The sequence below is a fragment of the Sparus aurata genome, chromosome 8, assembly GCF_900880675.1.
Source record: "Sparus aurata chromosome 8, fSpaAur1.1, whole genome shotgun sequence".
In the NCBI taxonomy this organism is placed as follows: Eukaryota; Metazoa; Chordata; class Actinopteri; order Spariformes; family Sparidae; genus Sparus; species Sparus aurata.
In genome coordinates, this window is record NC_044194.1 from 31,431,105 (window position 1) to 31,445,916 (window position 14,812).

Here is a 14,812-nt window from a genome sequence, read left to right on the forward strand (position 1 = left end):
CCACTTTTGTACATACAAATCCCAGGTCTGTAACAAATTGTCACATCACAATAGTGTTGTTACTTGAAAACTTCTGTCTTGAAGTAAACATGTATGTAACACTGTCATCCGACACTCTCACATAAGTTACAAAGTGCAGAAACAAATGATAGGGGGCAGAGTGGCTGAGACAGAGACACCATTTTCCCTATTACAAGACGCTGTGCCATCAAAATACTTTAATTCAGTCAATTTCATTTCAAGATTTTGATTAATGTGATTCTGAATAGCACATATTGTTGAACATTAAGACAAATCTATTCCTGTATTACAGGTAAACAATTAGGCACTGTTGCTTAAATAACATCAGAATTACATCTCTCAGGTGCCCTTCCTGCTCTGAATGGTAGTTTAGTAGTAGTTTAATATTATATATATAATATGCTTATAGGTGAAGTAGCATTGCATTCAGTTCGACGAGCAGCCACATAAAGTGGATCAGCTCCAGGTCTATCATCACCGTCTTTTCATGTTGCTGAAGATGTCAGTGATTAAGCTCAAGAAGTGGATAGGCTACTAAATGTTACTTCAAACAGACATTTGCAGCCGTTTGCACTGAAAGGATATATATGCAACACTGACATCTATTTAATTGTATAAGAATTACTTGATAAAAACAATTTTAAGATAGTAGTGTTTCTGAAGTAGTAATTGTTTTAATATGTTCACTTCACTACAGCATTTGGATCAGTTTCAAAATGAATAAACATGATTGATGCAAATAACTCTTCACCAGCATTTCTGCAGTAGAAACATTTCTGTCACTTCTAGCTAGCAAATAAAATTATTCCAGTCATGTTTTATTTGGCGCAGTCTCTAATGATAAGCCAGTAGTAATGTTGTAGTGAACTTAGGCAGGACAGTGGATGTATATAGGGGAGGGGGCCCAGCTGAGGCTTCATATATAGGTTAGGGGCCCAGATTGTTGGTGCCACAACACTGCTTCCACTTGGTGAAAAAAAGTGTTTAAGTGTCAACAAATGTTAACAAAATGGCTTCAAAGCGACCAGTGCTGTGTGTTATGATAATAACATCTACAATAACACTCATATTCGATTTAGCTCATTAAAAGCGTTTAATGAGCTATGCTTAGTTTGTTTGTGTCTGCTGTTTATTTGTTCATGAATCACTCCAAACATTTAACACCGCAGAATGCAGTCAGGTGAATTACAAAGAAGTGGGCCAGCAGTGGGGACAGCGTTACTGCCGACATCACAGCGGGCTTTCCTGTCGTTGTCGGTGCTCTGTCCTCGGATTGCACCGGTCTGTTGTTCTGAATGGAGCGTGAACGCGGTCCCTGGCAGCCATGGCAACCGTGAGACGCTAAGCTTTAGCCCCGACATGGCGCGGTGCATGCTACTAGACTAGCTTGGGGCTAATGTAAATAGCACGTTAATACGCTACGTTTCGCAACAACAACAACAAAAAACAGCTCTGTAAAATGCGATATCGTGTCGGATGCTGTTAGATGGATATTACTTAACCTGGGTTAATCCATGTTTGCTGAGCTTTTCGTTAGCTGTGAGCGCTGGTCCAAGTAGCAGTGTGATCTACTTATTTAGCATTTATGCTAGATTGAACATTAGCTAGCCGGTTGACTTGATACACAACACTGGCGGTGACGAGCGCAGTTTATATCTCTCCCTATGGCTTTCTATGAGGTGTACTCTCATCCGGCTTTGATTCGGTACAAAACGAGTGTTTGCACGAAAGCCACGTTGTTTCTGGCCATTGTTCTGTGCCTTACCTACATCCCACCTCTGCTGGTTGCTTACAGGAGCCAAGGTAACTTACACTACAGTCATGTAACTCTTGTGGTTGCTGCTTCTGTCGTTATTGCTACATGATGACTTTACATAGGAGTTATACTATGAAGTTTAAATACGCCCCAATGTAAATGGTTTTATTAAACAAGTAGCTAGTCTTGCTCGCTGGTAAAAGTCATGTCATTTTAGGTTTCTGGATAAAAAGAAGCACTTATGAGGAACAGCCGGTTGTGAGGTTCCAGTACCAGACTTTGCTGGTGGCAGCGACTAGCACTCGGGGAGACTACGTCGCTTGGAGTACCTTTCCTCATCTGAACAACATGCTTGGGAACAATCTGCGGATCCCTGCTGTCTCTGTAAGACATTCACCACTGTCCCCTCACATGAACACCACTTATGCCTCTGTGGGTTTGCCTGTATTTACATGATTTTGACCTTAGATATTGCTAATTTTGACTGTGTTAAAACACAGTCAAAATTACAATCCCCGTTTGTAGTGGTGATTTGTCATTTTGATGAATGGTACCGTGGATTTGAAAACCACTCCACAGGTGAGAGAAGAGGACCAGAACCAGGACGGGAAGTTGGACCTCCTGCTCTTTAACCTACAGCTACCTCTCAAACCTGAGGAGCAAGTGTACAGTATCCAGCTGCTGATCACCTTCAGCTACCAGCTCTTCGTATGTATTCCACTGCATTACCTATCATCCACCCACACTGTATACATGTGGATGATGTGAATGTCAGTCTTAACTCACCCCAAGTTAAAACTCATCATGCCATAACTTATATTCTTTGTTAATATTCATTAAATGTAAATGAATATGTTTTTTCATTCTTTTTTTATGTTCTGCCAGCGGATGTCCACAGTGGTGATGCAGAGTCTAGCCTTCGTGCAGCACTCTTCTTCTGTCCCTGGAGCTAGGCTTTTCATCAGTGGAGACCTGAGGCTGCAGCAGAGGACACCCCTGCCTCACCGGGGACTGTACAACATTTACAATGTGAGAGTTCTTTGACTTTATCCATTTCTCTCTGTACTCCTGCTCTGTTTCTCCCTTTGCACAAACACAAAGAACAGTAGAATGGTGCAGCTGGGGTGGTGGTGGCCAGTTAACAATACATTTTGCTTATGTAGGTCATACAGAGGCATCAGGATTAAATTAAGATTTTTTCACAGGCAGTTAAAAGTTCCTTATATTTAGTTTAAACTTTAACATATCTGGCCTTCATTACATGCATATCATTTTCACGTGTTTGTTTACTAAGTTGTATGTACCATGTATATAGTCTGTGTATTTAAAATACCGGCCGATATTGTTATATACACAGGTACTTCCCAACATCAGCATGAAAATTCGATTGTTGTTCAGGCTTGAATTTTTGTTAGTTTTAGTCTCTCCACTGTAGAGCATAGGAATCATGGAGAACCTTCACTTCATTCACTTGCCTATTCAATAAAACGGAGATGGAACATTTCTGAATGCAAAACACTTCCTATTAGAGGTAGTGAATAAATTAGCTTCTCAAGAAGATATATGTCAAGATACTGTAGCTTGGCTACAGTTAGTGATTCTGCAGGTGTCTGCGGGTTATTGATTAAGACTTTGAATTTGTAGTGCATAATAGTATTGATAATAATTCAATAGAAAATATTATTTATCTTACATGTACTAATACACTCATAATAATTATGTAAGCTATGTCTCTTCTCAGTGCCATGGTTAGGGCATGTACCTTCATGTTAGTTACAGATGCCATAAAAAAAAAAATCACTGTACAAATATTTGACTGCAGTAGACTACTACATGCTGACTAATGTGCTGACACTAGCAGAAGATCTTCATTTGTTAAGGTATTGTTCTGTTTGTCTTTTTTCTCTATTAATACCAAGGTGTCGGTGATCGATGGCTCCAGCCCCTTTGCGAGTGCGTATGACCTTGACAGCATAATTAGGAGCTACCAGGAGAGAAACTGTAAGTTCACAAAGGCTGTGTAATATACTTTGTAACCAATGCCAGAACCAGCTCGAGCTGAACCAAAAACCCTTCCTCCCACAGTGACCACAGTATTGTCCTGTCCCATGCCAGTCTGGACTGTGGGACGAGCTGCTGGGTCTCCCTTTCAGCTCAACGCTGAGATCCGCTATCCGATGGAAATCATTAGATATCCTTTAATAAATGCAGGAAACTCTGTGTGTGTGTGTGTGTGTGTGTGTGTGTGTGTGTGTGTGTGTGTGTGTGTGTGTGTGTGTGGTTCTACTTGAACCCCAAATTTACTTTTTAAATGTAGAAATGTATAAGCATTTATAAGCACTATATGAACATTTGATGAATTTCTTCTAACACACTTTAATGTAGTTGTATAAGTTATGGAAACATTTAGAGTGTTTATTAATGTGCAGCCTTTCTCATTAACTATGAAGTGTGCATGAAATGAGTGTGGGTTATTGTCATCAGTGAGACGGCAAGTTTAACTAGAAAAGACTTTATATATCGTGTGCATGCTTCTGCTGTAAATTGACAGCGAATTGAAATCAAGCATTAAAAGTAATTGAAACACTTTTTCATTGCAATAGTGTTTGAAAATAAATAAACCTGATAGCGTTTTGAATTCTTGCCTTACTGAACATGAGCTTGTTACATGTGTTGATGATTAACATCATATTTAAATCTCTGAGTCTGGTCGTTTTGATATTATGCAGCACCTAGCTTCCTATCTTCAGACATTTGTTAATTTATGAAAAAAATGCAGATGCAGTGTAGAGTGGTCAAGATTTTCTAAATATATACAATTTGTTTTCCAGATAATATAGAGTATCCATATTTTTTACACTGTCCTCAGTATATTTTTAATTTGATATTTTAACAAATTTGACTACATCCAAATACAGTTGTGAAAAAAAAAAAAGTTGTATGTTTTTATTAAGTTTTTGTCATAATTTCTACCTTAACCATCTCCATCCACCTATCGTCCTGGCTTCTGGGAAACAATCAAATTTGCCTGGATTCAATATGTCAGTGTCCTCCTCATCTTCCTCTGGGTCTTTGAGCGCATACAGAGATTTGTTTTCCAGAACCAGGTTCTAACCACCGTACCCATACCAGTGGGAAAACCTCACCTCTCATGATACGATGGTAGTGCTTTGACCTTCAGGTATGCAAGACCCTCCAGGTTTCCTTCTTTCAGAGACAATATTTTACCTCTCATAATGACTCACCAACACTGATAGTCTTGACTGAAATCTAATTAAAGCAGCATTGTATAGAAATTGGCATGTTGTGCGATTTGGCACCCCCCACAGTCTTTGAGTGCGGCACCAGCCATACGTAATGTAGGTGCTAACTACAAACAAAACTCATTACATTACAACAACATGATGTCTTGTAAGGTTGTATCTTGAAGTAAACATGTATGTAATGCTGTGAGAGGGTAGGATCACTGAGTTTACACAGTCAGAAACAAGTGATAAAGAGCAGAGTGGCTGTGACAGAGACACCATTCACCCTGTCAGAAGACACTACCATCAAAAGGATTTTGAATGTTATCTTGAAATAAAAAAGTAACATAATGTTGGTTTAAAATGTAATCAAACGAACAGATCTGTGGCAGCTTTAAGACTAAATGTAGAGTAACTAAGTGGTTATGGCTGTTTTATGCTTCTATTATAAATACGAAGACGTAGCAGTGACTTGTTACACTGTTTCCATCTGAAGCGAATGTCATTAGTGAAGTTATCAAGCCCCATTAATGGTTTTGGCTGTGGTATTTCATTTTGATAACTGACTGTTATTGCTTGAATATTGTCTGGTTTTTCGTCATCAATTAATAGCAAATTGACCGATGAGCCTCCCATAACTTGCTGTATTCCATGAACAATTTGCCTTTAATTTATACAAACATGCTGAGACACACACTAATTTGTTAAAAATTGTAGTGCTTTCCTGGACAACTTTCCATGCAGACCCTCCTCTACAGCAGCGACGTTCTCTCTTGCCCTGGGAAATACATTCCTTCTCCTACTGCAGTTTAAAGCAACTGAAATGTATAGAAATTACAAATAGGTTTCTATATTTTTACTGTGTATTTTTATGACGGTTTATAACAGAAATTAAAGAAATGTGTTGATGTGCTTGTACATTTTTGTTTTGTACAACTTTAGATGATGATAATAAAAAATTCGTGCATTTTGTCATCTTTGACCATAATGCTTTCATTTCCTTTAAAAGACTTTTTTAAATAACAGCAGTGAAACTTATCTGACTACTCTTATGTAATAATTCTGCTATTATAACATGTCAGCTGCAAGACGGTTGGGAGGACAGACCTTGAAATTGACTGACGTCAATTACATTTCACTGTTCTCAGTCATTTCTTAAAATATATATATATATATGTATATATATGTATATATATATACTACATATTAAAGACATTAAACAAGTAACATGAATTAATGAATAATTCAAGACAAGATGATTCTGATTTCATGATCAATATACCTGCCTACAACTGCTGTGTCTGCCAGCATTTGAGTCATGCGCATAAAATAGACACCTTGTGTGCTTAGACAAAGCAAGGATGGATTTTGGATGGAGTTCCTCTGATGAACCTGAATGACCCAAGAGGTGAAGGGGCCCTGAAGCCCAAATCGTGGCATGATGTCACTACCTCAACAAGTCAAAAAGCAAAAGGCTATGAATCTGAATGAATCTCCAGCTGGCCATCCCAAAAAGGCACCAGAATACAGGAAATCACAACTACCAACTTCAACATTCAACATTAAATGTCAAGCACAGGTGACTCCGCGGTGGTGGGAGTGGGGCCCCAAATCAAATTCTACTTAGGGCCCCCAAAAGGCTTGGGCCGGCACTGCTTTCAGTGTATGCCATTACTACACAAACAGGTTTAGTGATGGCACATGCTTTGCCTCCTAGCGTCTGCTTAACGAGCTAAGACATAAGTACCAACACACCTGATTTTTGGCTGAGTGACACCACTTTGACACTTACTCTTATATCCAGCATATTGAAACTAATTTTCTTGTCTTCATAATTTGGGATAGTTAAAAGCCCTGCACATACAGGTGATACTGATTCTGATTCTGAGGGTAACGCGTTAGCATACAGTGTCACAAAACAATGCTGTAATTAAGTCATCCCCTAAGTCCTTCCTCCATGTATTAACCTAGGCTGCTCCTCTGTCTCACCTGTTGGAAAAGGGGGGAGGAGTCACGTGAGTGTGAAATTCAGCACCATATGGCACCTTCAGCACACACACACGCACACACACACGCACACACACTACAATTCCATAAGTAAAAAGGTCTCCCTTATATACAGCTATGTTGCTGTTCTCTGTAGAAGGGTGTGCAGTCTTTTAGAGGCGAGAGTCATGATTTTAATTTCTCCTCTGACTCAGTGTCCCAGGAGGTGTTAGTAAATGTGCATGTCCACACCAGTTTGTCTGTGTGTGTGTGTGGATCTTGACTGCATTAGATCATTTAAACCACTCAGTCTGGCAGTTTGTGTTGTTCCAGACAGTTTACTGAGAGTCACACCCTGTTCGCTCAATAAGGCTACAGTACCAAAAAATATGCCCTTAAAATGTTGCATTTTAGCCGTTGTGTAGCAGTCCACATTTTGATTACTACAGTGCCGCCACAACTTGAGGCTATATTATTGAGTGTTGAAAATAAGGACAAGCAAAATGAAAATAAGGAAACAAGTTTTTGTTTGTTGTTATATATGGCATTTCCACTGATGCTTTGTAATAACAGAACATATGAAAGTGCTTTCTATGTTGCACAAAGGCTGTATTCATTTTCTCATTTATAGCTTTAACTTCTGTTATACAGTATATGTCAACATTATTGTGTTCTTAAAACTGGGGTTAAATTGTTTTAGAGGCATTTTTTTTTTAGATAGCCATAAACGTTTAAGCTACCTGACTGTCTGTGGGATCATCCCTGTGTTCCCCGGGTCCTATGTTCCCCGGGTCCTATGTTCCCCGCTTTGTATGGAACCGGGGAACATAGGCCCCGGGGAACATTTTTTAAAAAAGGGTCCTATGTTCCCCGCTGTTCACCCAAAGGGTCCTATGTTCCCTGCTTTGTATGTGGCCGGGGAACATAGGACCCTTTTTTAGAAAAAGGGTCCTATGTTCCCCGCTGTTCACCCAAAGGGTTAGGGTTAGGGTTAGGGTTTATTAGTCTTAAAACATGAAAAATGCGATCGGGGAACATAGGACCCGGGGAACATAGGTACGCTCGCATTTGCGGCGTATGACTGGAGTCTTTCACAGGGCTAGTTGAATGTATTGCTAAAACTTCTAGCTAACTACTGACACCAGAATGGCAGAGAATGTACAGCCAAAATTTCCCGATACTAACACATTAGCTCGACATCAGTGAGTACTAACAGGAGCCATGTTCGTTGTTTCCGTTCATTATGATAAAGTTTGGGCTTTTCTTACATGTGAGTGAGACATGAGGTAGGCTAGCGATTACAACAATGTGCTGCGCTCACAGTACACACCTGCAGAACCTGCTGTCCACCAACTTACTACCTCAGTAGCACAAAGCACAGAGCTTCTGAGCCAAACAAGTGATAGGCTGTTGTTCAGCCACTAACTAAACAAAACTAGTTTAACAAAATTAAACTAAACTTGTTTATGCGACTGTGTGTCTGATGTAGTAGTCTGCAGCACGGGAGCTCCACAGGGTACAGTGCTCTCTCCTTTTCATCTTCACACTCTACACATCAGACTTCAGCTACAACACGGGCAGCTGCCACCTCCAGAAGTTCTCCGACGACACAGCCATTGTTGCACGTGTGACAGAGGGGAACGATCTGGAGTACAGGAAGGTCATCACCAACTTCGTCGCCTGGTGTGAACTGAACCACATGCTCATCAACGCCAACAAGACAAAGGAGGTGGTGATCGATTTCAGGAGGAAGGCTCCTCAAACTGCACCATCGAACATCCAGGGTTTGGACATTGAGATCGTGGAGGAGTACAAATATCTGGGTGTTCACATAAACAACAAACTGGACTGGACACACAACACAGATGTCCTGTACAAGAAGGGCCAAAGTCGTCTCCATCTGCTGAGGAGACTGAGGTCCTTTGGAGTGTGCAGGACACTGTTAAAAACTTTTTATGACTTTGTGGTTGCATCAGCGATCCTCTATGCTGTGGTCTGCTGGGGATGTGGAAGCTCAGAGAGGGACAGGAAGAGACTGAACAAGCTGGTGAAAAGGGCTGGCTCAGTCTTGGACTGTCCTCTAGACTCCATCGAGGAGGTGGGTGAGAGGAGGATGTTAGCCAAGCTGGCATCTATCATGGACAACCCCTCTCAACCCCTACATGAGACTGTGGGGGCTTTAAGCAGCTCCTTCAGTAACAGACTGCTTCACCCACGGTGAAAAAGGAACGCTACCGCAGGTCGTTCATTCCAACTGGTGTCAGACTGTTTAACACCAGTAACTCTTAATGTAGCACAATAAGCACCTGCTTCTCTTGCACTATTTTACATTTCTACCTCTGCCATCTTGTGCAATTATCCTGTGCAATAATACTATAATAATAATCTGTTTTTTGTATATATTCATATTTATACAAATACACTGAGTCTGTTTATACTGTATTTAATTTTGACATTTTATCTATATGTATATAATGCATATTTCACTTCCTGTATATACAATGCACATAAGGTATTGTCCGTTCTATATTTTATTTCTATTTTAATTTATTTACTTTATTTTTTCTCTCTTATTCACATCTTTTTTAATATTTCTTTAGTATTGTACTTATTGTATGTCTGTCCACCTTGCTATTGTGACAAGTACATTTCCCCGATGTGGGATAAAATAAAAGTCTAAAGTCTAACTAGGTAGCATAAAGCACACATGCAGCAGTAAGGACTAACTGTTGTGCCTTGGGCATTTGTTAAGTCATGCACTTGTTAGACTAAGTCTTGTGCTTGCCATGTTGCGACTATACTAAACCACAGCCGTGCTTTGAACTAAATGTTATCATCAGCGAACTAACATCCTCACAGTGACAATGCTAACATGCTAAACCTGAGCCGGCACAGTGCTTGTCATGTTCAGCTTAGTTAAGTAATGTTAAGGCTAGCTAGTGAATCTAGATTGGTTCTGCCAGATTGTTTCTAACTCTGAACCATCTTGAGCCACGTTCCAGACAACTAGAAACTTTGAACATCTGACCTCAAAGAGGTCCAGGTGCACGACAGCTCTCAGGTGAGCGTGCACAGAATTGAACCCTTAGGAGTTCAGTCTCCTTGCACGATAAGCAAATAAGAAATAAAATAAAATATGGCACATAAGGTACCCGTCGCCATTATAAATGGGATATTAAGGCACTTTTGTAGGCTAGTTGGAAATTAATATTTCATTCATTAACCTAGAACAAATGCTGATGGGGTGCTGCCATCATTGGATTATGTCATACAACTGCTCCATCGTGAACTCAGAGAAGTTCGATTTGCCCCGATTTTACAAGTAGGAGTTTTGACTTTAAGTGGTGTTCCTTGTACATTTTCTAGTAGGAAGTCAGTTATCTGGAATGCAGCATTAGAAACTGTCTTGAAAAGGGCCAGCCCTATCAGAAAGTACTTTGTTAAGGACTCAGTCTCTCTGTCTCCAAATCATATCAATGAACCATATGAGGAAGTATGAGAGCACTATAAGTGGAGCCAGTTGGTAAATGAAGCTCTTGCTGCAGCAAGCAGGGGGAAGAGCAAAAACACATTTTCCATTGAGAAAGCCTTCAGTGCCATTCTCTGCTCTTCTTTCAGTAAAATATACTCTCCACTGTTACGCTAACCACTTGAGGATTCGCCATCGCTGTCTTCAAACTGATAGTCCCTTCTCTCACTGGTTGCCCAAAAAAATACATGCCACACATTTAGCTGCCAGCGGTTCCTCACGTGACACTGATTGGTCAAACTACTCTGGTTGTCCCAAAGGAGCATAGCTTGAGGCCTGTCAAGATGGACTTGTGAAATGACATGATCACAAGATCTTGAAAATCCAGCTGCTTCAAGAGACTGGAGTCCGAGTGTGGAAGAGGACAGACTAGAAACAAGAGCAGAGCTGAGTCTTTGTAGTAGGCTTGATTACAGGGTTGGATGCAACTGGTCGGCCTCTGCTCTACTCAGCACACCTGTCTCCACTTACACAGTCACACTCACACACAGACAGCCAGGGAGAGTGTGGGCTCCCTCACCATACATTTTATGCCTGTTCATCTCCTATCTACTCCATCCCCCTGCCTGTGAACCCAAAGCTGATCTCAGAGCACCGGGCTTGATGGAAGAGGTATGACTCACAGTTGGATTCACAGTTGTGTCCTGGGCCGAAACCTTGAGTTCTGAGATACAATCGAAATATGCACCAATTAACTACAACATTAAAGCAGGTTAAGTGATTTACAACGATCATCTTGTTACATTGCAGTGTTCTGCTGGGAAACCTTGACTCCAGTTGTCATACACCACCCAACCATCCACCCCTCCAGACTAAGTACACCACATCATGGCAATGGCACTCCTGGACGGCAGTACCCTCTTCTCTGCCACACTGCAAAAACGGTTACGGAATGGCATGGTGAACATGAAAAAAAGCTCATGGACCACCAACTTCTCGAGATCCCAATGGAGGCCATGAATTGGACTTGCCATGAGGGGTTGTAAACTCCTTTTGGTTTTTGCTCCCATTTTTTCCACAAGATTTAAGACTTTTTACACACAGAGAAGAATTATTTATCTCAGATTTTGAGCACAAATTTGTTAAAACGTGAAAAGTGACCTTTTCTCCCTATGTAAGATAATCCATCCACATGACAGGTGTGGCATATCAGGATGCTGATTAAAAAGCATGATTATTGCACAGTCTGCATTGGACTGATCACAATAAGAGGCCACGTTAAGATGTGGGTTTTATATTGAAAACATTTATTTATTCTGCATTAGTTATTGACTTCACATGACTAGGGTTACAGATATGCATTTTATTGCCATTGCTACTCTTTGTGTAGTACTTATCAAACAAGCTTGGAGTGCTTCCCACCACAATATGTATGGTTCTAATAAAGTAGATGTCCTCCATGTTACTCTCCCTCTTCGAGGTAGCTCTCAGTCTGAAAAAGGTCTGGATTGACCAGTGTTGCCATTAACATGATTGATATCCATACTGGCGGTAATGTCTCATAGATTTGTTTGTTAGCAATGCAAATTACTACATAAGAAACAACCTTTAACCAGTTTGTTAGAATCTAACAAGCCTTTTTTTCACACCTTACAGCAGCTGTTCAAAACTGATTCCAAATCAGTGCCGGGGCAAAGTCACTCTCTAACTCTTACATTCTTCTCTCCTCATCCAACAAGCATTCTCTGGTGACAAGAGAGCTTTGACATTGGCTGGAGAGAGAAGGATGGCAGGATATGAGTCTGGCTCATACAGGAACCAGGTGCATCCTTTCATTTTTGTGTTGTGTTTTTTTTTTTCTTTGGATCAATCTCTGAACAAAAAACTTAACCAAAGCCAGTAGTAAATGATTCTGTGTATTCTTCATACCAGTAAGTGATACTTTACTCCAGTAAGACTGTCCCTTACCCCATAATTTGCACCTTTGCCATGGCAGCTTTGACAGGGTTCAAGAAGGAAATGCTCCTGATTGAAGCTGCATGTGTGAAAAATGAAAAACACAAGCGGTGTCTGAAAGGTTACCCCATGTGTGAGAGAGACCTGACATCTATTGAATTCAGAGTGATCACTCACTACGAGTTGCAGACATAAAGAATAAGCACCGACAGTTGTAACATGGGTTTCAGGTGTATGAATGCCGTTGTTTATAACAGTCCCATCATCAGCATGGGTAGTCTGGCTTGACACCCACTATAACCAAATGTCCCTCCTCTTATCCTCTACCTGGAGTTAATAGTGGAGGTGGCAGATTGCTTTTATTTTTATAGATCGTATTATTACCAATTTTTTCATATTTAGGTAGCATTTAACATTGTAGTTTAAGGTTCTGTTTGTCATTATACGATGCAGTATTGTGCAATAAATACAGCTATAGCCCCCACATGCTACAAAGGTAATAACATAGAACAAACTTTGTGCAGAATTAAAATTAAACTGTATTTACAAGTAGTAAATGCTCATTAAAATAATGAAATATACTAATAATAATCATATTACATGGTAAATTCACTACTTATTAATGATGATCTTTAAGTGTTACCCTTTTTTGTAATCCAACAGACTATATTCTAAATAACAAATGCAATATTAAAACTGCAAGCAGTGATGAACGGGCTCTCGCAGTCCGCGCGTGTCGGGCTGCGGCGTTGTCCAACTGCGCGCTCACCTGTTGTCAGCATGTCATGACGGGAAGAAAACAAGCAGTGAATGTCATGTCAATCGGATGATGTTTGTCTGACTTCCTGTGTCCAGTGGGTGGCGCTATGGATATGACACAGTATTGATGCACAGATCTATTCATGGCGACTCCCTCTACATTCCTGAGAGATTTGGCCGAGATAGGAAATTGTATGAAGAAGTTATTAGGACTTGATGCTTCATGACGAAGGATTTTTATGGCGGGCACCACCACGGCCAGCAGGTATGACGTATGATAAAGATTTCCATAACTTTTCATCTTCAAGGTCAGAGGATGATACTGAGTGACTGTGAAGTCGGTGGTGTTGCATCTGTAGGAGAAGATAATTTAAGTACGACGATTGGCAATTTTTCAAAATGGCGGCCAAAAGCAAAATGGCCGACTTAGTATTGATGCTGAGATTTATTCGGGGAGACAACCCCCTACACTTATGAGCAGTTTGGTGTGGATAGGAAATTGTATGTTAAAGTTATAAAGCATTGATGTTTGACCGTGAGGGGAAAAAATGGTTTCCACCGCCCCGCCCACTAAAGTATGTCGCAGCTGAATGATTTCCATAATTTTGTTCTTCAAGGCATGAAGATGATAATTGAGTTAATGTGAAGACTGTGGTGTTTAAGCTCTAGGACAAGATCATTTTCAAAGAAGGCATGATTTGGACAAAAATGCCGCCACACATCAAAATGGCTGACTTCCTGTTGGAGTGACGGTATCGGTCCAAGAGGGTTTTTGGGGTGTCTGGTCATGAGGAATCTGCGTATTGAATTTCTTTCTTCTACGCACTTGTGGGAGGCGGGGCTGACCAATAGGGTGCGCTACAGAGCCCGCAGGTCACGGCCACGCCCCATGACAACACAGATCTGTTCCGGGCAACTCCCTCTGCATTCCTGAGAGATTTGGCCGAGATAGGAAATTGTATGAAGAATTTACGAGGACATGATGCTTTACGGCGAAGGATTTGAATTGACCGCTCCACTGCGGCCAGCAGGTATGACGTAGGATAAAGATTTCCATAACTTTTTATCTTCAAGGTCAGAGGATGATACTGAGTGACTGTGAAGTGGGTGGTGTTACATCTGTAGGAGGAGATAATTTAAGTACGAAGATGGGCAATATTTCAAAATGGCGGCCAAAAGCAAAATGGCCGACTTAGTATTGATGCTGAGATTTATTCGGGGAGACAGCCTCTACACTTATGAGCAGTTTGGTGTGGATAGGAAATTGTATGTTGAAGTTATAAAGCCTTGATGCTTGACAGCGTGAGGAAAAAAGGGTTTCCACCGCCCCGCCCACTAATGTTTGACGCAGCTGAATGATTTCCATAACTTTTGTTCTTCAAGGCATGAAGAAGATAATTGAGTTCATTTGAAGACTGTGGTGTTTAAGCTCTAGGACAAGATAGTTTTCAAAGTAGGCATGAATTTGGGAAAAATGCCGCCACACATCAAAATGGCTGACTTCCTGTTGGAGTAACAGTATGGGCCCCCCAGACTTTTTTGTGCTTCTGGTCATGATGAATCTGTGTACCGAAATTTCGTTCGTCTACACGCATGTGGAAGGCAGGGAAGAACATTAGG

General features: G+C 40.8%; 1 protein-coding gene across 2 annotated transcripts; it reads left to right on the top strand.

Moving 5' to 3' along the window:
* The first annotated feature begins 1,324 nt into the window (after positions 1-1,324).
* tmem231 (transmembrane protein 231) lies at positions 1,325-6,002 on the top strand. Of its 2 annotated transcripts, XM_030424680.1 has the most exons (8): positions 1,325-1,824; positions 1,995-2,161; positions 2,357-2,485; positions 2,663-2,806; positions 3,697-3,778; positions 3,863-3,968; positions 4,770-4,958; positions 5,740-5,997. In XM_030424680.1, exons 1-7 carry the CDS (start codon positions 1,686-1,688, stop codon positions 4,930-4,932), a joined length of 930 nt encoding a protein of 309 aa, XP_030280540.1. In that variant the 5' UTR covers positions 1,325-1,685; the 3' UTR covers positions 4,933-4,958; positions 5,740-5,997. The 2 variants fall into 2 exon arrangements, with proteins under 2 accessions (XP_030280540.1, XP_030280539.1); XM_030424679.1 differs by having other exon boundaries at positions 1,326-1,824; positions 4,770-6,002.
* Positions 6,003-14,812: the final 8,810 nt, after the last annotated feature.

What these genes read in the sequence shown, in the direction of transcription:
- tmem231 (XM_030424680.1), top strand. Translation starts at nt 1,686, where the DNA reads ATGGCTTTCTATGAGGTGTACTCTCATCCGGCTTTGATTCGGTACAAA. An exon ending in GGTTGCTTACAGGAGCCAAG is followed by an intron (nt 1,825 to 1,994) that starts GTAACTTACACT and finishes ATGTCATTTTAG; the next exon opens with GTTTCTGGATAAAAAGAAGC. An exon ending in TGCGGATCCCTGCTGTCTCT is followed by an intron (nt 2,162 to 2,356) that starts GTAAGACATTCA and finishes ACCACTCCACAG; the next exon opens with GTGAGAGAAGAGGACCAGAA.